The sequence below is a fragment of the Accipiter gentilis genome, chromosome 22, assembly GCF_929443795.1.
Source record: "Accipiter gentilis chromosome 22, bAccGen1.1, whole genome shotgun sequence".
Taxonomy (NCBI): Eukaryota; Metazoa; Chordata; class Aves; order Accipitriformes; family Accipitridae; genus Astur; species Astur gentilis.
Window position 1 is genome coordinate 412,037 of NC_064901.1, and position 25,229 is coordinate 437,265.

The window sequence follows — 25,229 nt, forward strand, 5'->3', positions numbered from 1 at the left end:
TTTGTGAGATCTGTTCACAACTTGGCTCAAATGAGTCTTAATTATAAAACGATAGTATTATGTCACATATATATTGTGAATTCTTTGAACAGGCATAGTCTTGTCTAAATCTTGTAAAGGTCTTGAAGACTTCTTCTAATTATGTCAGTCATAATGTACCACCTTCTGGCCAGCTAATGGAAGCACATGAACTGATCTTTAGGAGAAACACGTGCTTTGTAGATCTGTGACTCTCAAATGCCTTTAAATCAAAAAGCCTTCTTTTCTGTAATAGTTTTGGGGCCCATTGTTTAACATGTAAAAGAAGAAGTCCACTTTTTGTAAGTATGTTACAAGAACAAAAGGTATTTCCTTCAATTTCTTTTTAAAGTAGCCTTCTTTACTGAAAAAAAACCAACCAACCACCAAACAAAGAAAGTTGGGTTTAAGTGATAAACAGTGCTTTTTCTTAGAGTACCTAATGTCTTCTAGCTATCACTAGAAGAGTTTTATTCGCTTTTAAAGTTTCTTATTGCCTCTAACTTACAGTCATGTAATTCCTACATGACATGAAGGTCTAACAATTTCTTAAAGACACTAGCAACCTTGTCCATGACTTGCATGAACTATGTCTAATTTGGAATCTACTGTTCAGATGGTAAATTGGTATTAATTGGAGACCCAGGCACACAGGCACTTACATTTCAAAACTATATATCTATCTTTGCAGCAATGTTTTGGTGATTTCTCATTGTGTGTTTGTTCTTGACTGTAATTCTAAGAGTATTAGCACAGCAGCTTCTAAGTGTTTACAGACAAAAACCTAAGCAGTATATTTGGAAAGCACATTTTCTGAATATGGATATCTGCTGTAGGAATCTAATTACACGAGGAGTGTTGCAGATGCTTGGTTTTGCTAGCCAGATCCATTCTGATTGCCCAGCCTAGTGCACAGTGCAGACTGCAGAACATGTGAGAAACTTTTACAAAACTATAGTTACAGCTGAGGGCAGATGGCATAGCTGAGATCTGTACAAGGAAAAGAGGAGTTAACTGTACATAGATTATGAGTTGCTGAAATATTGTTTCAGTTATTCCATACCACATCTGAAATGTTTTTTTTTTCATAAGCCAGAGTTTTAACTACTCAATAAACGTAACACAATAAAAATATTGAGTATTTTTAAATTAAATAATGCAGGAAAGTTCTAAGTTGCAAATTAATTTTGTTATCTTTAACATTTTCTTTACTCAAGGAGTAATGACAAGGCTCTGATTGAATTTCAGTCTTCATTTAATTAGTTTCTCCAGTTGAATAAAGATAGAGGACAGGAAAACAGGTGAGACAAAAAAAGGCACTCAAAGTAGCATCATACATAGCGGGTTGCAATGAGACTTCCAGCTGCAACTACCACTGTTCTTATGGGTAGTCTGATATCAGTTTCTTAATGGTTAGATCAGGCTGGGTTGTTGGGAAGATGTTCTCTTCCCTCTCCAGGCTGCAAGAGGCAGCATGACTGAAGGAGACAGAAGGCAAATAATTCAGGGCAATGAGGAACGGTAAGCGCAAATGCCTGAAATGCGGTAGTCCTACCTTCCCATAAACACATACGTTTGTGTAGATATAGAATAATAAGAAAATGTCAAAACATCAATGAACAAAGTCCACAAAAACTTCTAGGATCCTTTAAGATAGTACATGGTGGACAGTCCTTTTCAACAGTTTTCTTGCAGTATGAGGGCTGCTGCGATCTAGCTGTGAGAGGCTGAGTCATAATTTGCTTGTATTTCATTTTCAGTTTAGTATCTGCATGATGGTTTACATTTAAAATGAAATATAGCAGTTCTTATAAAGATTAGAGACTCATGGGGATAAATTAATTGAACACTGATGAAATTCATTGTGTTTTAAATAGAGCTGGAAGCTCTGTGATATAACTTCTGTGTAACTTCAGATGATTTAATTTCTTTTGACAATTAAACTTCTTTTGGGACTTGTGATGAATTTGCAATACTTAACCAAGCAACAGGCATCATATTTAAGTAGTCATTAACCCACTGCTGGGAACAGACTATGTAGTACCGCAGATTTGGGATAAAACTACACTAGGTCTAATCAGGCCACTGATTTACATGGCCTAAATTTAGACACCCAAGTTCAAAGAGATGTAATGATAGAATATGACAGAGTATGATGAACTGAAAAGTTCTCTAAGGATGAATCCATTCAACATGATCTGAGAAGCCTGTCAAGTTGGAGGAGGAGGAATAAGAAAGGGAACCATAGAGATCAGGTCTGTGGCTTCAGTCTTTCATCTTGCACCTTCTCCTGCTGGTTACTTAGTCTAGATGATTTTGAAACGTCTCTTAGTTGTGCCATAATGTATGAAGTTAAAACCATAACTTTTGTATTAAAAGTTCAACACGCTGGAGAACTAGATTGCTGTTAAATTTTTCTATGTGGTGTGTTCAGCAGCAGGAGTAGAGGGCAAGGAATGTGTGAGCAGTCATCTCTTGCACACATCAGATCTTGCAGAGACACTCAAAATCTGCAGGAATGCCTACAAATCTATGTGCCAGCTTGTCAGGTATTGGTGGTCAAGGGCTTTGGGGGTTTCCAGCCCCTCCGCATGGTCCTCTTGCAAGGAGGCAAGGTGATTGCCTTTTCTTCTGTCTCCAAGGTCTATTCTGAAGCTCATGGGAAGAAAGTGTCCTGCAGATTGGAAGAGGACATTTCTAGCTATTCCTTTAATGTTACCATACGCTGGTTGATAGCATGGGTACCCAGGAAACATATGGAGGTGGTAATTGCTATCCTCACAGGGATATTGTCTGTGCAAAATAAGCAGGTAGTAACTTCCCATTGACAAGAAGTCTTCTGTGCTTTGAGTTGCAGATTCTTGCAACAGATGTCCATGGCACTTTTCTACTGTAGCTTTATTTAGCTAGAGAAAGTTATGCTGGTGCCTGCAGCAGTAACAGATTTGACCTTCCACCATTAACAGAGCTGTGATAAACAGGAAAGCTTACAAAAACAGGCCTGGCTTCATAGCTTGTACCAAACTTGAAACTCTTCACAAGTGCATAGATATAACAGAAATATTCATTGAGTCAGTTTATAGGTTTATAACCTTTAATCTCATCAACTCTGTGATGTTTGCACTCTTTCACTGTGTTCTGTGAGAGTCCTGGAAATGTGCTGGATACTGTAGTACAGAGGAACAATCGCTGTTCCATATTTAACACTCTTATAGTCAAAAATTACAAAAAGTGGGAAGGGAACCAGAAGCTGCGATGTGATGCAAGAGTGATGAAGCATTTTCCCAGAGCCACATAGCAGGTCAGTGGCAAGGCTGGAAATAGGAGTCCAGTTGTATCACTTCAGGGTGATAGCTCACTTTAAATTATTCTGTCTGTCTTGGGAGGATCAGAAACACAACAGAGCACCAAAAAAATGTATAGAGACACAGTTGTTGTGACTTGGGTATGGAAAAGAAATGCAAGGAAATTACTAGATACAGATGTCATAGAAAGTATGTGAAAGTATAACCTTTGTCATGGAGAGATAACTGCATGACAACCTAGTCCATGATTTCTCCCAGACTGTATCTGCGCTTTCTGCTTTTCTATCATTGCTTATATAGAGACACTACAGGTTTTGTAACAGGCATCCTCCTGACCTGGCTGATCGTTAAAGGCCAATTCTGAAGTAATACTGGCCTGCGTATCAATGTCTGCTGGACTTTATGTAGACTACTTTCCCAGCAAGAGTCCTAGAATAGATCCAGCTATGCCATTGGAAAACTTAGTAGTGCTGGCTTTGTCTGAGGGACTGGTGTTGGCCGCATCAGGGAAGTGAGTACCCTGTTGGAAGGTGTGACCCTGTTAGGGGTATGCCTGTACTACAGACTGAAGTGTGAAGTAGAGCTATCTGAATTAAATGTAAATTAATATAGTCAGGTAACAGAAACAGTCATGCCATGAAGCTCTGAGCTAATTTCTCTCAAGTGGCAAAATAGACTCAGAAATTTGAAAATCCAGGCTTTTGCTCAGATCCATTTCTTAAAGTCATTATCTGCCTTTCTTTTTGAAAGGTGTGTAACACTTTCAGAACTTCTTCCTACTTCTGTGGCACAGCTTTGGTCATGAACAGTTTGCAGCGTCAATGTCCTCTAGCAGCTGGATGGCTGCCTTTCCCCCAGGCATAAGTAACATGATACTACCTGGTAGTTTTGGCCAAAATATTTTAAATAGAAAAATGAAAAGATGATACAATAAAGAGAACCAAAGCCTTCTTTCCTTGTAGTGAGTCACAAGAGGCCAATCACAGTGAGATGTTCTACATCCATTATAACAATGCTGGTTTCCAGTTTATCATACTGAAATGATTAACCATTTTACTACTGAACACTTGCAAAGCCAACAAAACATTAAGAGGCTTGTGGACGAAAAAAACCCTTGCGATGCAGGTTGGCATTTTATTGTTCACTGGGGACTTAAGTTTCAAAATTATTTAATGGCTTGGTAATGATGTTCAGGCATGTATGTAGTAAGGTACGGCCAGTGCTGGTTGCAGACACTACTTACGTGGGGGAATGAACATAGAGATACATAATTGTGTGGGCAGCCTGGGCTGCTTGCCCCAGAGCTCACATGTTGCTGGTGTCACTGCGAAAGGAGACAGAGCTACTGTCCCCGTCACCTCCTTGGTAAATCTGCTGCGGTGTTTTGTAGGTGGCTGGAGCAACCTGTCAGGTTGGAATCTGGCAAGGTCGGACAATTAAAAGATATTTTAATTTTGCAAAGTAAACACCTAACAGAGTCATTTGCTTAGGAAAGCAAAGTCAGTCAGTCAAGAAGGAAAAAACAAGTACTTTGTTTTGATCACTTCTTCCTTTTTTTTATGCAGATCTAGTCTTTCTCAGTCAGGAGTCACTCTGCGTTGAAGACTGTCTGCACCTGTCGGGGTTTAACCCCAGCCAGCAACTAAGCACCACTCACCAACAGATGCCCAGTTAGTTCTCAAGCAGCAATGCATCCCCCTTGGCCAACTCACCCCTGTTTATATACTGGGCATGACATCACATGGTATGGAATACCCCTTTGGCCAGTTTGGGTCAGCTGCCCTGGCTGTGTCCCCTCCCAGCTTTTTGTGCCCCTCCAGCCTTCTCGCTGGCTGGGCATGAGAAGTTGAAGAATCCTTGACTTAGTCTAAACACTACTTAGCAACAACTGAAAACATCAGTGTGTTATCAACATTCTTCTCATACTAAATCCAAAACATAGCACTGTACTAGCTACTAGGAAGACAGTTAACTCTATCCCAGCTGAAACCAGGACAGCACCCCATCAGAAAGCTATCATCTTGATTTATTTTGTAGGAAGGAATTTTGAAAACAGTTATGAAAGCAAGAAGTTCATGTAGGGCATCACTTTCTTAAGTATCCTCTCCCAGACCTACTGGGGTGCTGCCAAATTGAAGGACATTCACGTTCTAAACTTTTTCACCCACGTTCAGGAACTCATCCGAAGTCAAGAAGGAAAAAATCTGAAGTAATTGGCTAAGCCATCCTCTAGCAATGTCAAGATTTTTCACCATGCTGTATTTGCCTTTGCAGCAGAGGCTCCAATACTTCTCTTGGGATAGACACACTATTTTATCTAGTTCTCAGGAACTTTCTTTGGATGCTGAGCTGCATTAGCATATTGTTATTTTTATCGTCCCTGCTATTAGTCATTCTTTTACAGACAAAGCTAAAAACCTGTCTTTTCTAGAACCACCTCTGTATTCTTCAAATATTTGTAAACCCAACCCTGTGGTTCTTCGGCAGCAGAAGAATGTACTTTTGATTTTAGTTTGGATAAGAGAGATTATTTCACTTCCCAGATTTGACATTTCCACACATCAAATCAAATAACAGTTTGTTGATTTCTTCTAGAAAATAAAATTACACAAATGATTATATATATGAAACCATCTTCTCTTAATGCTTCTGCTGTATTTCTGGGCATCTGGATCAAAAAAGGAATTAATTTTATAGAACTTGTTCAGTTTAGAAAGAAATTTTTCAGGTGATTTCCGTGTGTTTTTCACTGGATTCTCGAGGTCTTCTCACCTGCCTCTCTCAAACTTACCAGAAGTGTTAATACTTTATTTGTGGAATCACATTTGGTTTCTGCAATTCAAAAGCTAAGGTACAGTAAAGGGGAAAATTGTAATTGCAGGAAGAGGTGGTCCGCTCTTAAGAAATCCTGATCTTATAAACATAGGCCTTTTAGAAGTCCTAAAAGAAATAGGGAATGTTTTCCCAGAAATACCATAAAAACAGAGATTCTTACCACATCTTTTCATTGCCTTTGCTTTGCTTTGCTTTGCTTTAAAGAACTACATGCTTGCTGACCAAAGTACTGGAAATTCATGAGACAACATAGAAGGTATTAGTGTGAACCTGAGGATGAGAACAACGTCAGATTATTCTTGGTGGTTTTTTTATCACTTTCTCACTTAAGGTGTGGTTGTGGATGATAATCATTTGGCTTGTTGGTTTTTTCCCCCGCAAATCTATTTATAGTCTTACAGCAAAACTTAACAGGTAACGGACCTACCACTTTACCCACTGGTGCAACCACTAGCAGGGACTACAGAGAGGCATTATGCAAACCTGGAAGTGAAATAACAGGGTAGAGAAGAAAATCTAAGAAATTGAGGTAGTGCCACTTCTTTTCAAATACACTTTGAAATGCATGGATAGTCTATAAAAGCTATCTGTTCTTGTTATTGCTTTGTTATTATTGTGGCTTGAAAAACAAATTGGTATCATTCTGCTTCATATATAATTCTCAATTATAATAATCCTTAGAACTTGCATGGTGTGTTTTGTCCTTAGATCAAAAGGTTGGGTGAACTTCCATACAGCTGGGATGAAAGGACCAGAAAATCAAGTTATCCAAGGCATTATAAGGAGCTAATGGCAGGACTTTGGCTAACATATATATTCCCTATTTCATACTTTAAATCATAGAATCATAGAATCGTTTAGGTTGGAAAAGACCTTTAGGATCAAGTCCACTGTCAACCCAACACTACCATGTCCACCAAAGCATGGCCTGAATTGCCACGTCTATGCGTTTTTTGAACACCTCCAGGGATGGTGACTCCACCACTTTCCTGGGCAGCCTGTTCCAATGCTTGACAACCCTTTCAGTAAAAGAAATTTTTTCTAATATCCAATCTAAACCTCCCCTGGCACAACTTGAGGCCATTTCCTCTCATCCTATCACTAGTTACTTGATAGAAGAGACCAGTACCCACCTCACAACAACCTCCTTTCAGGTAGTTGTAATGGTAACTGGAATAAAAATTCAAATTGTCTATCATGGTTGAGGCAGAATGGAAACAAGCTCATCTTTTGAGGGAACTGGTGGCAATTTAAATAATGATTTAAATAGTTTGTTGTTGTTAATATTGTAAAATATGCTCAAATCACAGGTGTATAGCCATACCAAAGTGCTTACTTTTCTGCTTGTACTGAAGAATAGTGACTTGTGTGAAACATGGGATCTGTATATCTACGAGAAGCAAAAGGCACAAATGCTAGCACTGCTGTATCATGTGTAGAGCAAACCCATGGTGCAGCCACAGACTATAATTTCATGCTGGCTGCTCATTTTGAGGAGCACTCTGATTCATTAGCCCAGTGGGAAGAAAATGGGAAGACAACCCTTTAATTTCTGAACTCTGAGAATTTACACTCATTTTGGAAAACACCTTATTACCACTGCAGCTGTCTTCTCCAGAAAGAGCTGGGATTGAAACAGCACAGTATGGTGCAGGCTTCTGGGAAGTGTCTTGGCAGAGCCTGAGGCTAGGAAAATAGCAGTCAAAGGTGCCGTGTCCTGACAGAGGATGAGGACAGCTTCCACAATACAAGTAAAAAATGTGTTTTTCCTTATCCTAACATACATCCCTAGATCACAGCTTCTCTGAGAGATTTTTCAGAGACTTCCAAGGACTGGAAGACTCTTTCCCACTGGGTAAGCCAAAGAGTCTCTTTGCTGAACACATCTGGGCAAAAGTGCCACCTAGGCACCTTTTGTGATGCCTTCACCATATCCCTGTGTGCTTTTGTGATAGCAGCAGATGCACAGACAAGTATGTGGGGACAGAGTGGAGAAGTACTCTTCCTCAATGTTCACTCCCTCTCCCTACTGGATTCTTCTCCAGAGCAGGGTATAGGGACAAAAAGGGAAAAAATGAGAACAAGAGTGAAGGGGAACAAAACATGCAAATGATAGAAGACAAGTGGAGAGAAGAAATGCAGCCTGAAAGTTTAGAGAGGGAAGTTTCAAAAAATCACTATAACATGTGGGATAAGTTTCTTTTTTAGGTCATTATGTTGGAAGGAGAGCAATAAAATCATTGCTGTCATTCCTTTTGTATTTGTTCCTGCATTCCTTTTCTGTGTTCAACTGTCTATTTCTTCATTAATTCTTGCCAGACTCTTCAGCATTTTAGCCAAGTCTTTTGACTGTCTTTCTTGCCCAGCATATGAATAGGCCTTCCTTGAGCATGCAAACTTTTGTGCAGACTGTGGTTTTCTTTTTGCTGAGAAAACTAGGTAACTTCAGAATAATTAGCTGAAATTTCCTCCCCTCCCCTCTTTTTTTAAAGACAATTCCTCATCTCTCCAGGAAGATGAAGAGATAGATATGGAGGCTGTCAACTGGCAGCTGAACAACACCTCCATGAATGGGCATTCACCCACCCCAACCACAGTTCGCTTTCCCAGCTGGGTGACTTTTGATGACAATGAAGTCAGTTTTTCACCGCAGAACCTTTCTCCTTTGAAAACAGACACCCCACCTGCAGAAACACAGACTCCAGACGTTAACTTTAACCTTGCTACATCCTTTAAGAAAAGAGAACGTCCTAAAAGCACACTGGGGGACCTCTCCAAAATTCAAAAACTAGATCTCTCCTCCTTAACCAAGTTGCCTTCTGTTGAAACACCACCGTGGAGTGCTACTAATCCCTTCCTGGATGAATCTCTGCGAGATGTCCAACCCTCACCCATCAATCCGTTCAGCTCATTCTTTGAGGAGCGAGACAGATGTTCCAAAAGCTCTTCTGTCCCCAGTGCTCCAGGCAAAAGCCAAAGAGACTCTCTCATTATTCTCCATCAAGAGCCTGATACTATCAGTTTCCACGAGGCAAACAAAAGTGTAACCCACACAGATGCAGTAGAGCAGCTCAAGCAACTCCAGATTGGAGACCCAGATCATGTGAGCAGCCCTGCCTTGCCTGATGATGACCCCATGATGCCATATGATCTGGAGGCAGCCTTATTTAACCTAGCACCTGCTCAGCCAAAGGATGGATGGCCAATGATGCTCAGGATCCCAGAGAAGAAGAATATTATGTCATCCAGGCACTGGGGACCAATATATGTCAAGCTGACTGACAGTGGATGTATACAGCTTTTTTATGAAAAAGGACTGGAGAAACCTTTCCGGGAATTCAAACTTGAAATCAATCATGAGATTTCAGAGCGCAAACTCCAGAACTATGATGAGAATGGAAGGATACACAGCGTGCGGTTGGACCGCACAACCTACAAGGAGAAAAAGAAGTATCAGCCTAAGCCAGCCATTGCTCACACAGCAGAGAGAGAGCAAATTATCAAGCTTGGGACTACAGATTATGAAGACTTCCTTAGCTTTATCAGTGCTGTGCAAGACACACTGATGAACTTGCCAGCCTCATCAACAGATCTGAGCACAGTGGGACTAAACTATCAAGAAGAAGAAATCACCATTGATGTCAGGGATGAGTTTCATGGCATCTTGGCCAAAGGAGACAGTATGATTCTCCAGCACAGTGTGCTGACCCATATCTATGTTCTCAGCTTCCTTTCTGGCCTGGCAGAATGCAGACTGGGCCTTAATGATATCCTGATCAAAGGGAATGAAATAGTTGCAAGGCAGGATATTATGCCCACTACTACCACTAAGTGGATTAAATTATACAGCTGTCGATTCCATTCATGTGTGGATGAGGATATGTTTAATAACTCCCGTATTATCCTGTTCAACCCCTTGGATGCCTGCCGGTTTGAACTGATGCGATTCAGAACTGTCTTTGCTGAGAAAACTTTGCCTTTTACTCTGAGGACAGCTGCCAGCATCAGTGGTGCTGAGGTGGAGGTGCAGAGCTGGCTGATGATGTCCACTGGGTTCTCTTCCAACCGTGATCCTTTAACTCAGGTCCCTTGTGAAAACGTGATGATCCGCTACCCAGTGCCAAACGAGTGGGTGAAGAACTTCCGCAGGGAGAGTGTCCTGGGGGAGAAATCTTTGAAAGCCAAGGTGAACAAGGGGGCCACTTTTGGATCAACCAGTCTGTCTGGTTCTGAGCCAGTAATGAGAGTAACTTTGGGAACTGCCAAGTATGAGCATGCCTTTAATTCCATTGTATGGAGGATAAACCGACTGCCTGACAAAAACTCAGGTGAGTGGTTCGTACCATCGCTGCAGGAGTAAACTAGAAGGAGTTATATATTTTGGAAGATAGGGAATACTAGGTTTACGTGGTGAGGGATAGATCATCCCCTGTAGTATAGCAAAGGACATCAGTTAGTTGCATGAAGCATTTATCTGACCCTTCATTGCAGTAGTTTTACGTATACTACAAACATTGCTAATGATAAAAACAGGTTTAGGTTTTCCAGTTGCAAAACTACACCTTCTGTCTCTGCTTCTATGAGTACACTATGGGACTTAGGCATCAAACATCTCTGTGTGCTAAGCACAGTTATTGGAAGTAGGGCTTTTTCAGGTAACTTGCAAAGGCAAGATACTATGCTACAGGGCTGAATGACAGGACCAGAAAAATTGCTGTAGTTCCAGCACATGTGATTTCTTTTCCATGCATTGCCAAGCATACTGCGCCAGTGCTATATATTTCAACGCCTCTATACCACAACTAATACCTATAAAGTATCTGGAATGAGGATTGTAAGAGGACAGAAGACAACTACTGTGCAACCATTAAAAAAAAGAGATTTCCAAACACCAGTTTGTGGCTATGTTTCTGTAATCAGTGCAGACAGGTGAATACAGCTTAAACCTGGAGAGAGAATACCAGCATAAAACCCACAAATCTTTGTATTTCTAGTAACATGTTCATAATTAAACATTCAAATTATATGGGCAAGCTAGTGTTCCCTTTGGCCATCACTGCCAGTCATTCCACCTCCTGCCTTTCCTCCATGGTATGCAGTAGGGCTAGACAGCTCAGGTTTCTTTTTATTCATAGTGACTAGCTTTTTACAAACAAGATGGACTTTTTATTATTAATGCTGTAGTAATGCAGCTGGGTGACTGGGAGGATTTCTGTATTCAGTGTTCCCTGAAGGCAAGTTCAGTATTGTACCAGATTTGGCACTTTCTAAGGACATATGTTTTTCCTGAGTTTGAGCTATAGTGTCAGCAAAACAGTGATCAGTCTTCTAATCTTTTGGATCACTTTGCGGCCCAAGGATGCCAGCTTACACCATAGGTGTATTTAGAGGGATATTATTGCTAAAAGCAAAGGCTCCATGTTTTCTGTAGTGCGGGGCATAGGAAGAGAGAGCTTGGGAACTCAAGAGAAGTATCGCAATGAAAAATTAACCTCAGGCTGTTTATGAGCAATAACATGCTTGTGAGGAAAATCTCACTATGCCATCTGCATGAGCTCTGGAAATGAGATGCTGTGAAATTGGGCCTTCTGTGGCATCTTGTCTCCAAAGATCTCAGTATACAGTATAGACTTTACAGCTGGGGAAACGAAAGCCCCCAGACTTAACACAATCACAGAACATGCCGGTAGCAAACCAGGAGAAGAGGCACAACTCCTGGCTCTACTGCCTCCTGTGGGTGATGCTCCTTTACCCATCACTACTTTGAGGGAGATGTCGATCGGTGTCTCTTGTTTCCTTGATGTCATCTCTCCCAGTGTAAGGCTTTATTATATATACCCTGTGTGAGGAGGAGATGCATCACAGACTCAGTGTTGCTGTTGGACCCCTGCCACAGAGCATCTATCAATCAGTGTCACTGTGCAGAATGCAGGGTATTTGTTTACATCCTGAGAGGAAGAGCGTCCTCAGCCCTCCGGTCAGGTCAGATATAATTTCAGGGAAAGGAAGGGCCTTGCAAGCACTGTCTTGGCCAGGACACTTGAGGTATGTGAGAAGGAGGAAATCCCAAAGTGATGACAGGACAGGCCAAGTGTAGTTTAAATCTGACCTTGCCTCTCGGGGACTATTTACATTTCTTGATGGTACTCGTCCCATGGTTTTCCCTCCTCAAAGTATGTGGCAAACAAAGAGGCGTATAAAGGTACTCAAAAGCCTTGATCCTCGCTCCTTCTTAGATTTTCCTGATGGACCACATACATTTCTGACCACGTGATACTGATGTGTGGTCTACTCCCAACCTTCTGCATGCTTGGCTGTATCCAGCCCTACCCACAAGTCATATAATAACTCACCTCCACCTATTTGCAGGAGTCCCTATAAATGATGCAGTTCTCAAGCACTAAGTATAAAAATACTGCCTTGACTCACACTTCATGCTTTCTTACTGTAGCCCCTGCAGCTCACCCCTAAGAGCGCTCTGCATCCTCTGTAAGCATCTGGTCTGCTAGTGAACTGCTCTGGTGCCTGCAGCTCCAGAGCAGGAGAGAAGTAGTGGCATCGCACTGCATCTGGTGGGAAATGCTGCAGGCAGCCACAGTCTCCAGCTCCACCCTGCCTCCAGAGGTCACACAACCTGTCCACACAACCTGGGGCATGTGCATTGCACGACTCCCTCCAGCACACGTGCCTGTCTGCCAGACCTGTGTGCCTATCAAAGGAGCACATACATAGGCACACACTATGGGACCCTTCAATCACCCATGTTGTGTGCTCTGACAGATCAGTCCCTTGCAAACGCGACCCCAGGGACTCCAGAAGTCTCTGGGTAGCCACTTGGACCTCTTGTGCTTAACTCAATTTCCTGAATGCAGACTGGCACAGGCTCTGTATAGACGTGAGGTGTATGACACCATCAGCCCTGCCCGTGGTCTGCCCTGACAGCCAGTACCGCAGTCTCGCAAGGGAGGAGAGCCGGTCCCTCCCGAAGCTCGCTGCTTGCATTCAGGTTGTAGTATCCTAGCACACAAATTGTGAAGAATTATTTCAGCAGCTTTGCTGTCTTATCCAAATGTTTTCTCGTTGTGCTTTCTAATGGGATAGGACCCTTTGCACTCTCACTATAGGAACTTGTTATCAGCACTCTGTATTATTTTGTAGGCAAAGCGTCTGCTTATGACTGGATATTGAAAAGCATGTGACAAATGAAGGACTGTGTGTACTCTGACTATGATTTGACCTAAGAAAAAACTATGGACTGGATTCTACTGAGCACATTGCTGAAATCCTTTCCAAAATAGCTTGTTAAACTTTATTGCCCTTCTCATATTCACAATTATTCTGATCAAAGCAGTTGATAAAGAAAGCCTATTTGCAGGCTCTGCAGAGCTTCAGTTGCAGCTGGCTGGGCTCCATGTGTTTGGGGTTTTTTTTAATCCACTAGCAGAACATTAGGAAAACCTCTGCCTGGTCTTCGATCGTGGGAAAATGCTCTTCCAGCAAAGCAGGGATGTAGCCTTTATGCAGAGCCTTGGATCTGGATATTTGAACTTTGCTCTACTTTGGCTGTGGATCCCAGGTGTGCTGCCTGCTATACTTTCTGAAGTAAATCAAATCCTTTAATCCAAACATGTTAAGACATCAGAGTCGTTTGGAACAGATTCTCTCCTATCACGGTAACCCATGCATATATATGAATTATATTATCAGATTCTTGATTGTCAGAATGAAATCTTAGTAGCTCATCTTGTATTTTCACCCACTGAAAGCAAACTCAAGTGATTGGCAGTCCTTTTTGCAGTTTGTTTAATTCCTCTGGGAACTCCAACAGCATTGAAACAGGTAAGATACTGTCACTTGCTACAAACTAGTTTACCCAGGGAGATTCCCAGTTTCTTGCAGTTTTGTGATGTTGCTTCCTCCTAGATGTTGTGTTTTCTGATCCATCTAACACAACTTACCTGTCTGTTTGCTCTCTTTTTCCAGCTTCTGGCCATCCTCACTGCTTCTTCTGTCACCTAGAGCTTGGCTCTGACCGGGAAGTGCCTTCCAGTTTTGTCCGCTATGTAGATGTGGAATTTGACATGCCCACCACTTCTGCATCCAAAGCCACTGTTCGGTCCATCTCTGTTGAGGACAAGACTGATGTGAGGAAGTGGGTCAACTATTCAGCACACTACAGTTACAAGGTACAACTGAGCATGTGGCAATCACCATGGTTCCTTTGCATACTTCCTTGTCTTGAAAAGTGTGGGCAGACAAATAAAGTACCATGAGCAGATGAGGTGGGAATTTGGCACAAGCCAGGCTCTGTGCATTAGCTACCCATGTGCAGCCTATTGATTCACAGCAAACAAGCAGTGGATTATCCCTCAGCGAAGATGGAATAAACTTGCTTGCAGTTGCTTTGTGGAAGAGCATCCACACAGCCAGTTACTGGGCATTAGCTGATACGTTGAGAGTGTGAACAGGCAGATTTGCTGCTCTTTGTAGCAGCTACAGCGGGAGTGCTAGGGCAGACAAAAGGATCACATTATTTCCCTGCTTAAATATTTCTTCTTCCTGCCTGCCCTAAGGAGAGGAGCAGATGGGAAAATGCACTACATATATACCTGCCAAGAATATCAGTATGCCAAAATGTGCATGTTAGCTGATCACTCAGCAGAGAAATTGGCATCCTACCTGCCTTCTTTAAGAGCAATGATGAGAGATACTGAAAAGATTCTTATGGCAAATATTTTTAATGGTAATTGGAATTACATTCTTAGTGGTCTCTTAAATACCATCTCTGGAGATGGTATTTGATCTTCGTAAGTATCCCTTTTAGGACTTAAACATTGGATTATCCCTGATTTTTCGGAGGTGCTGAAATTTAGAACACAAATGTAGACGTGCATTTTAAAATTAATCTCTTCACTTTATACATCAGTCTTTGCAGAGTTTAAAATTGAGGCTGATCTTCTGCTGTCACTTTGGAACCCACCTATCCTCTGCGGATTTGGTTCTGGATTTGGATTCAAAGTACAGCTGGGGATGGTAATGAATATAAAATCATGTGAGACCGGTTCTCTGCATGACATTATCTCTTCTGGGAATGATGTCATGACACTGTTGAATCGTAAAACTGTTTGGATTAGACTGAAAACACTTACAGTAAATAAAATCCAGCTTTCCCTCCTCAGTCTATTTCTCTTAACAACCTTCTCAGTTTATCAAGAGTTTCTTCACCTAAGCAGGACATGAACCACCACTAAGGAAGATTTTTGAACCTTTTGTTTTCGTTTCTCATTAAAAATGTTCCCCTTCTTTTTCCTCTGCCAGGTCGAAATAGAGCAGAAAAAAAGCTTGAATGAGGATCTGAAGGAAGAAGATACTGCAAATGTCAACGAATGTGCTATGCAGTGAAGAAAGATCAGTCTGCAAGTCCCAAGAGGGATGGTCAAAATAACAGACCTGGAAGAAAGGATTTGCAGGGGTTTGGTATTTTTCTTTTAAGAAGTATGGAGTGCTACTTTTAAAATAATGCTCTGAAGAGTATTATTATTTTTCTCTGTGATGATCTGTACTTTGAGAAGAAGCTCATCAGTGGTTTGTTCGGAGCAGACCCGTGGGACTTTGCTGGAACAATTTAAGTACAGTTGGGGTATAGACTAAATGACTCGTATTACAGTCAAGCTTGCCTTTTCTGCCTCTTCACCATCTAGGTTCTACATTGAAGTATGGTCTGGTCACCATCACAGCCAAATCAGAAAGCAGCCTTTATCTCACTAACAATCTTGCCCTCCGACATTAAGCGTGTTTTTTTGTATGCCTATTGGTTTGGTCATTGGCAGATTCACTTCCTTCTGAATTGCCAAATGAAACCCAGTGAAAAATGTTATAAAATCTCATTGCTGAAGCAGTCAACAGAGTGAAAACCCTGAACATCATTCTGGAGAATCAACAAACTGCATCTTAAACACGATAAATGGTCAAGCAGATGAACTACAGACAGGACAGCTAATCGTGTAGCTGTTCTTCTATTCACCCCTTCCCGTGTCATCCCCTGAACGACAACATGTCATTGTGCACATTTTCATGCGGTCTGCACAAGTTACAAGAAAGTCTCTGCAATTTCTTAAAATTTTTGTTAGTCTGGGCTGTTGTTATCTTGACTGAACATGGTTATGGCTGCTAGTGAAGGACTTTGCTAAGATTAGATCATTCCTGCCTAGAAAGATATTTAAGGGAAAAACATTGGGGTTTGGTTTGGGGTTTGGTTTTTTTAAGATGTTTTCTTGGATGGGTAAGGTGGGTGGTTTTTGAAAACGTCAGAATGTGATTACTTTAACAGACAGTGTTGTTTGCCTTCCTGAAAATCCTTGGAAGTCTGTGCAGCACAATATTACTTTCACGTTCTATCTTGAACCTACAGTATAAGTAACTTGTATCTTTTTAAAACCCCCACTAACTGGGACCCAAAATCTCTTTTCAAAAATTAACAACAAGCTTCCATCATGAAGATTCTTTTATCTCCACTTTGCTGAAACAAGCAAGTCTTAAAATTTCTTTCTAAATAAAAATGCAGAAGGCAAAAGTCACTTATTCATACATATTTTCAGAGAAAACAGTGTTCAAAGTACCCATTTTTTTGTAGTTGTTTCTATGGCTTGCATAATATTTTGTCTCGAGGTAATTTTAAATGTAAAAAAAGTAATTTATTAAATTAAATCATTTATCTTTTAAAATGTTACTGCTGACTTTAAAATCACACATTTGGAAAGCCTTGATAATGTAATTTAAAATCATAATGAATTAAAATGAAAGCTTTTTTATACATTTATAAATTTATTTTACATTTCATATTACAGAAAATTAATACACTCTCAATTTACTACTTTCACTGTGACTCCTATAAAAATCACTACAATGTTAAAATCCCAAATAAAACACGAGATTAATTACATTGAGTTTAAAACTGGTAGTGGTAGAATTTAAAACAAATTATAGGGAACTTATAAATGCCTTTTTATATGCACCTAAATTTCAGGCCTACGTCAACCTAGTGATACATATTTATACAGGTACACTGCTGTAAATACGTAAAGTCTCAGTCCTTCTAGGACTTCTTAATAAGCATGTAATACTCTATTGCAGGTGGTCCTACTGAAGGCCAGGGTGCTCCTCGGAGCACACCAGTTAGTACTGAGCATTTGCAACAGCTCTCTGTAAATGGAAGAATGCTCTTAACTTTTATGAAGCATTTTGAGATCAGTGGATTAAAATTACTGATGAAGTACTGATAAAGAATTATTATTTATTAAATGATAACTTTGTAGGTTGTGAAATATGTGAGAGCAGGGGGCTGAATTTGTGACTGATTCGCAGCTCTGTTACACGCTGGCTGTGATGAATTGCAACTCCTCACTACAAAATTCACTCTTCTTTTTAAAGGCATTCAAAGAACTTCCGTGTGTTTTTCCTGTTTTTCACTGCAACTCCTAGTACACAGTATCTGAAAAGGACCAGCAAGAAGTCCAACAAGACCAAGCTGAACAAGTGCTGAGATGTTGCTGAGGAAGGTTGAGAATGTTTTGTGAAAGAAACAGTTGGGAGATTTCCTACACTGATCTGCAGGCTCACTGTCTGAATTTTTGCCTATAGCCCCCCAGCCCTTGAAAACACAAATAAGTAATAGCAAATAAAATTATGTTGTACTGCTTAGAGGGGAGAAAATCAAAGGAATATCTTTTTCCATCTCTGCTGAATTCTTAAACTATTCAGTCTCTATCATACTTCAGCTACAGAATATTTCATGCCCCAAAACTTGAAAGATGAACATATTGGAGGTTTTTGGATTTACTTAATTCCTCTACCTCTTCATCACTGATTCTTTTGTTTAAGTCAAAGTTACTGAATGAAAGAAAGAGTATGGGCCTGACTCTGATCTCTCTTATGTAGTTAGTTGTACAACAGAAGTATCTCTTGCATGGAGTTACGCACGCAAAACTGGAGAAGTGTTCTGGTTTCTAAAAAAGCTGGTTTAACCCATTCTGATCTCTGGAGAGTATTTATCTGATGTACCTGCCACTGAATTTTCAAGAGTTTGGGATTAATACCTTGGCCAGAGTTTCAAAATATCTTGTTTCCTGTTGAAGCACTAGAGTGAGTAGTCTGATTTTTCAAAGGAGCACTAACAACCAAAATCTTTAGAAAATCTAGCATTGGTATCACCAGGTGTCACCGCTGAATTCTTTTTTCAGTCCAGTGCCATTACGAGCACTGAGCGTTTGGACACTGGGATCCTAAGTGCCCTTTTAGAGGCTTCCACTGTTCTTGCTTGATTAAACAAGTGCTGATTTTTCAGTGTTAGATACTGTCATGTATAAACTTTATGTACATGAACCATATACTCTTTATCCATAGGGCTACAGTAGTAATTTGGACAGACTGTTGATGGGAGTGAGAGGAAAGGAGCTGAGAGGTTTGTCAGTTTTAGAGTAGCAGAAATTATGTAGATACAAGCTATGCCTGTAGTGGGGATTTTTTTTTTTTTTTTTTTAATCTTGGGGGGAAAATGTCTTTGAATAGTTTCAGTTTAATACTCCCTTTTGAGAAAGATATAATCACTGTCCTTTGGTTCATTTGAAAGCTTTGTAGTACTCAAATACTCTGTGCAAGAAATGTGCCTTCAAGGTAAGCATACATTTACTCCTTGAAGCTATTCCCACTTTCAGCCTTCTTCGTATTTCTCATTATGGCTTTTTTCCATTTTTGTACTTGGTAAGACTTGAGGTATTGCAGGAATTTTGCCTAGAAAAGTAAACAGTCTTTGATAACAAGGAGTAAAGATGAACATCTCTGGGCAGCTAAGCTTATTTTAGTGAATGCCTCTTACATTTATTAACTATGGACACTCTGCTAGAAAAGGAAAATGGGCAAATTCAGCTAAGAAATACTGTAACTGACTGATGTTATTTTTGTCCTTTAATTTTACTTAGAGTCAAATTTAGTCATACTATGAAGGGCACAGATTTTAGGTTTTTCATTGTAGCAGTATCATAAGAAACACTGCAGAAATAATTTACCTTTTCTCGTGGGTTGCTGGCTGACATATTTACTTGACAGGACATCCAAGCTACCTGCCCACATGACTTAGTAGCTGCTAAAACTCCCTCTTGATCATCCACCTCCAAGGATAGAGAGCAATTTCATGCAGAAGAGCATGAAAGCAAGAGGATAGGTGTACAAAGTTCAGCCTGGAGGTACTTACTCTGTTGCTTGCATAAAATTCTCAGTAATTTCCTTGGCCCTTCAATCCACACAAACTAATCAAGCCCTTGATAGGTCACCTCTGTTCCAGAGGGTGAAAAATTCCTTTCAGTGACTCTTAACTGTTCGTGTTTATAGTTGTATTCATTTCCAGAACTGGCCAGCACAAGAATGTGCAGCACACAGAGATCACTTATGGATGAGGTACTTACCCTCTTCTGCCACTAAAGTTAAATCTACATCATGAGTTGTCTGAGATACAAAATTTTGTGTGATAACAGGCGTGGCTGCTCCTAGCCTTCCTGTTTTATTCAGCCACCCTTTATTCAGCCACCCACACATCCATCCATCCACCCTCCCATGCATCCTACCCACCCGCCCTCTCTCTCCTATACTTGCAATTCATTCTTTGCACTATTGACATCGATTGGTTTGATGATTATTTTGTAACATGTTCCTACCTTTTTGTTTTGTAAAATAAGAAAGTCTATACACTGGCTAACTTTGTAGAAGTGGTTTATTTTTTTTCTTTTTATTTTATCAGTTGAAATGGGGTGTCATGTTTTGTTTGAACTATGTGAAAAAAAATAAATGTTAAGATGAAACAGCATATCCACCTTTTCACTGTGAAATTGAAGTTGTATGTGTATGTGTATATTATTCTGATAAGTAAGAAGTCTTGAGTTCAGAAGAGGAAAAGGGAATGTCTTGAATAGCATAAAAAAGGTCATAAATTAGAAGTAATGGGACTACATACAGTAAAGAGATTATTTCATTTGATCATCCAGACTGAACAATACACTGCAAAGGAAATGGAGCAGGCCTAGAGCTTAAGCCACGTAGCAGATGTGTGGAGCAATGCTGACACAATATAGAAGAGGATCCACTATTTGAATGAAGCCATCCTGAAACAAAGTAATTGGGAATTGAAGCTTCTGCTCAGTGGGTCTCTTCTACGTCTGTTCTCTGACCGCTAAAGCCAGGAGTACATGTAAGGACAGTGCCTTCCCATGATCAGAACATCTGTTAACAAAGCAAGTGTAAGGATAAGGTCTAAACTATTTAGAGTCCTCTGCTATGGTTCTCTGTGTTCTTTCAAACTTGAGTAAGCCACGTATCATTTCATACATCTTTCCACTTCTCTCACAGTCACTGAGATCAGTTGCAGTCTGCTGTTTTTCTCAAAAGCACTCCCTGAATCAGACTGAAGAACTGGGCAGTCTCATTGACCAAAGAAAATCAGATATCCATCATAAGGGCTACTCAGATTATTGCTCTGAGCTCAGCACATTCTCCACAGTATGCCTCAGTACAACTGACAGTAAGTCAGTCATTTTACAGTATAAGAAAATGGAGGCACACAGGTACACATGCTCATTATTCAAGAGTAAATCAGATCAGCCAGAAGAAAGAAGGAAAGTTAAACAGAAAGATTCAGGGGCTGTTAGTAATAGCAGTTTATTTACTGTAATTCAGATATTCAGTGACATTTGGAAATGATACTATCAAATTTGGAGGGTAGGATTACATTAACTGTGATAGCCTGATGCAAAATGGTTTTTAAAAGAGAGAGTTACAGAAAAAGCTGAAAGTTTGAAACCAGGGAGCTCAAAGTTCCTTGGCAATAGTGCAGTCCTTTGAGACAAGCCAAAATAACACCCTGCAAGAGATGGAGAAGTCAGAGTGCCAGTGCAATATGTACCCAAACAGAAGACATCACTAGAGTGAGACAGCACAACTGGGAGAGAAAAAAACCACCAGTTTTCCTTGCATGCTCTTAGTTGCCATGATTGCCCTTACCATCTAATCCAGATGCGTTGTAAATTTGTAAATAGGACAAAAGCTGCTGAAGGTCAGCTGAGGTAAAGCAAAAGAGAGAAGCAGACCATTCTTTCAGCTTAGGTGCAGCTCTGTATCACAGCAGATGTGTCTGAAACATGAAGCACACCAGTCCCAGAAAAAAACTGTCCCTTTGGTCACAGTATTGGAAGCCTAACAGCAACTGCCATATATTAAGAATTAGTTGGAATAGTGTTTTAAACACCAGGTATGAAAGGTGTCCTTCTCAGCCCTGAATAATGGGACAGCAAAGCCTGATGGAGAGGGGTGACTGCTGGGGTGCTACAACAAGTGGCAGACACATGCTGGGGTTCGGGGGATGTGGGCAGACTGGTCCTTCCCTGCTCCAGGGCCTTCTGCAGTCTCCCAGATGGTACTGCCCCAGTGACTGTAGATAAACAGGGAACAATCAGCTTGGCGTAAAGAGCTTCTGAAGGAAAAGTATGAATACAGCTGAAAGTAATTTCCTAAGGTGAGAGCCTCTTTTGTAAAGGTTTCCTTTATGGAGAATAAAAAAGGAGAGTTCTGCTCCTCTGTGTGGAAGCAAAGAAATTTGTTAGGAGCATGGTCAGTTCAGCGATTGTATTAATAAAGAGTACTCAGATTAAAAGGGAATGAAATGGGAAACCCCCATATCAGCACACAGATACAGGCAGAACTGTAGCGGAGTTCTGGCTTCTGCTCAAGAGAAACAAAAGCAAAACTGCAAACTAATACAGTTCAACCACTAAGGCATCCTCTGTGCCCACCTCCCTTTGACCAAAATCTTGCTTAAATTGCACTGTGTCAGTAAGCAGGCTTTTGTTGTTTTTTTTTCCCCAAGCTGTTATAGGTACCCTTTACCCAGGAGGAAGAAATGTCCCTGGCAGCCAGGAAGCGACAGTTGGTGCGAGAGGAACAACCAGGGGAGTGCGGGTGGCAAAATAGGGTACCCTGAAGTTACAGTCTCAACAGAGAAAAATGTGTGCTAATACCTCATGAAGTCCTGTGACAAGTCAGGAACTACACAGAAAATGTGACTTGGGAAGTGCCAGTCTACAGACACTGACCCTGGGAGCAAAGGACAAAATAGTAAAAAAAATTAATATGAATATTATGAAAGGTTGGAAGGTTTGTGAACAAACAGTATTGGATTTGGAACTGAACCACATTGTCAAAATCAGCTCTCAAATTGAACAGGGCCAGAAGACCTAAAACAGAGAGGATGATGAAAGTGTGACGTTTCTGCTGGGTGAGTTGTGGTTTGTGGTATGGGTCCTACCTGGAGAAGTGAACTACAGGCTGGAACGATAAGGCATTTATTTAGCTGTGTGTCCATGCTCCCTCCGTTTGCAGGAGCTAAGGGACTGTTGCTCTCTAGTGGTCACCACAAGCTGCCAGGTGTTTGCCTGGACTACTGACCTGCTGCATCAGGCAGACTCAATGAAACACAAGTCTCACTGGTTTTCAGGACTGTGAAGCCCATGCAGAATTTGGCCCATTGCTGACACACTGAAAACTGAGAGTTGACTAACTCAACTGATTCCATGTTTAGCTGAGAAAAGGTCAACAAATTAATTTTTCAGTGGTGTTGACTGCTCTTTTGGCCCAAGTAGTCCTTACCTCTCTGCATAGTCATGCACAGAATCAGTTTAGATTTATGTCCATAAAGCACTTTCAATACCTCCAACAGAAAACGCTATAAGAGGATCACTTTTAACTACTGTCTATTAAAAACCAAAAGCATGCATAGGCCTATACAACTAAGCATTGTATAATGGAAAGAACAGTAGTTTGACCTTTTTATTTTCTGTCCACTCTTTAGGAGACAGACACCCCCCACCGCCTCAAGGTACGCTGTGGGGCTAAGTCTGAGTCTGTGCAGCCAAGCCCACTATTCCCATCTGGTAAACCCCCATGCAGCTGCTGCCTCATTCTGGAAGTACCAAAATTCCCAGGAGCTCTCATAAATTTGCATGAAAGATGTCTATTCCTGTACATGCCTCAACCTACCACAGTCCGAAGCGGTTCTCAAGCCAAGTGTTCCCCTACCTTCCCTCCCTCGAGGACTCTGATCTGCTGCCATGCTCCGAATGAGCGTTGTGTGCTGTAAACGTGCTCAGTGGTCAGAGCACTGCGCTGCGGCTGAGCGAATGGGGTTTGGCTCCCTTTCTCCTCCTTGCTTGAGGCTACCTAGAGGGCCAGGGCAGAGGTGGAGACAGTTCAAGAATGCAAAGAGGGACTGAAGTCTTCAAGGGTTTAGAGTACTGACCAGATTTGTCAATCCTTGACTGCAGTTTCTGAAATGCTGTTGAGTAAATTATGGAAGTAGTCCCTAGAGCAGGAACTAGATGCCAGACCTGTCCTCTCCCTCCAGACACCTATCTTTCTCTGCTGAGCTCACTGATCATAGAAGGCCTGCTGCCCACTCAGGGGCACAGGATAAGCAATAGCACCATTTGAGGCTGGTGCCTTATCAGTTTGCTGAGGTGCTATGGAAATTGAAGTGTTTAAATACATCCTTGTGCTGTATTTTCTGAGTAATTTGTTATAAAAAGTCTCCTTCCTGTAACAAAATGATCTTTCTGTATTAGAACCTGGCAAGAACACAGCTATATGCCTTTGACATAAATCCCTCACAGCATGGGGAGTTTTCCTACCCAGCACCCACAAAAAGCACATGAAAATCAGTTTCAATCTGTCCTGAAGTCATTTCTTACCTGATTTTTAGGTTTAAGAAAAAGATGTACTAGTTACTAATTTTCAGCTTCTGTTAATCATTTAACATTTACTATGCATTATGAACCTACTTTTATAGAAGTTACAGCCAACAGTCATTGCTCTCAATGACAGTGCTGCTGGGCAACTTTAGCACAAAGACAGAAATTTTGAAAACATACTTCTCTGATTTATTTTGTTTTCTGCTGGGGTTACTATACTGGCGTAGGAGTTCTGCCTCCCTCTTGTGGCTACATCTTCTACTTTCGACTTGGAAAAGAAACATTTACAGTGGACCCACAGTCAAGAGTTCATGATTGCTACCTTCCTGATACAAGCCTCCTCCTTGAGTTTGCTAGAAAAAAACCATTATGTTGGGAATCCCCCATACAACAATTCTCTACCTGAGGGAGAGATTCTTTTTCACGTTCATGTGGAAACAACTGAACATGTTTGATAAAAGCAGTGGTAATTCATGCTGGTTACATTTTGTAATTGATTCTGAATGTTCAGATTCAAGTCAGCCAAATGTACAAGCTCCACCTAGAAGTTATTAAGGTAGATTCCAGGTGATGTGATATTTTCAAATAGTGCTGTAAAGTCTAGGCAATTGACTTTGGAGTCAACTGCTTTGATGCCAGGAACCTGCAAAAACTCACGGCCTATACATTTTAGGATATCACTTTGTCCTTTCCTACCACCTTCCTTTTAAAAATCACATAGTCTTTTTCAAACGGTAAATTAAGCTATCTGAAGAGCTAACTGAAATAAAAGACTGTACCTCTCAGATGATAAGAAAGCTAAGATAGCATTAAATCGCTGCCTTGGAATGATAGAGCCCCAGCTGAATGCAGATCTAATGTCCCTCCATTGTTTCCCTAACCCAGAAGAACATCTTCTCCCTTCAAGGTCCTTAGCAGACTTACAGCATTTGTAGCTTGATTTACCTTGAATGTCTCTGCTCTGTGCCCTTGTATTCTTCATTCCTTAGCAATTTACACTGATATCAATAGAGCACATTGCCTGCTGTGACATTCAGAAAGACATGTGAATTGTGTCTTGAAAGCCATAGCTGGAAACTGGGCAGGAGGGACGTGGAAATTTATAGCGGAGGTCTACAGCAATGGAAAGAGAATAAGCTGCACAGCTTAAACCCTACTGCTGGTCTTCTTGCTTTGTTAGGTCTAAAAGAAAGTGACTCTGTAGTTCTGCACCACTGTTACTTGGTCGCATCTTCCAGCTGCCTCTCCAATTTCAGCCAGCTTTGGCAGCGAGGCAAGGGACTTG

At 41.0% G+C, this 25,229-nt stretch overlaps 1 protein-coding gene across 1 annotated transcript in view; it reads left to right on the forward strand.

Moving 5' to 3' along the window:
* The window catches only part of STON2 (stonin 2), a 60,213-nt gene extending 40,175 nt beyond the window's left edge, over positions 1 to 20,038 (forward strand). Inside the window, exons 4-6 of the mRNA XM_049825945.1 lie at positions 8,651 to 10,486; positions 14,142 to 14,344; positions 15,477 to 20,038. Of these exons, the coding sequence (XP_049681902.1) occupies positions 8,651 to 10,486; positions 14,142 to 14,344; positions 15,477 to 15,560 (2,123 nt within the window). The 3' untranslated portion in view covers positions 15,561 to 20,038. The remainder of the gene's footprint in view (positions 1 to 8,650; positions 10,487 to 14,141; positions 14,345 to 15,476) is intronic.
* Positions 20,039 to 25,229: the final 5,191 nt, after the last annotated feature.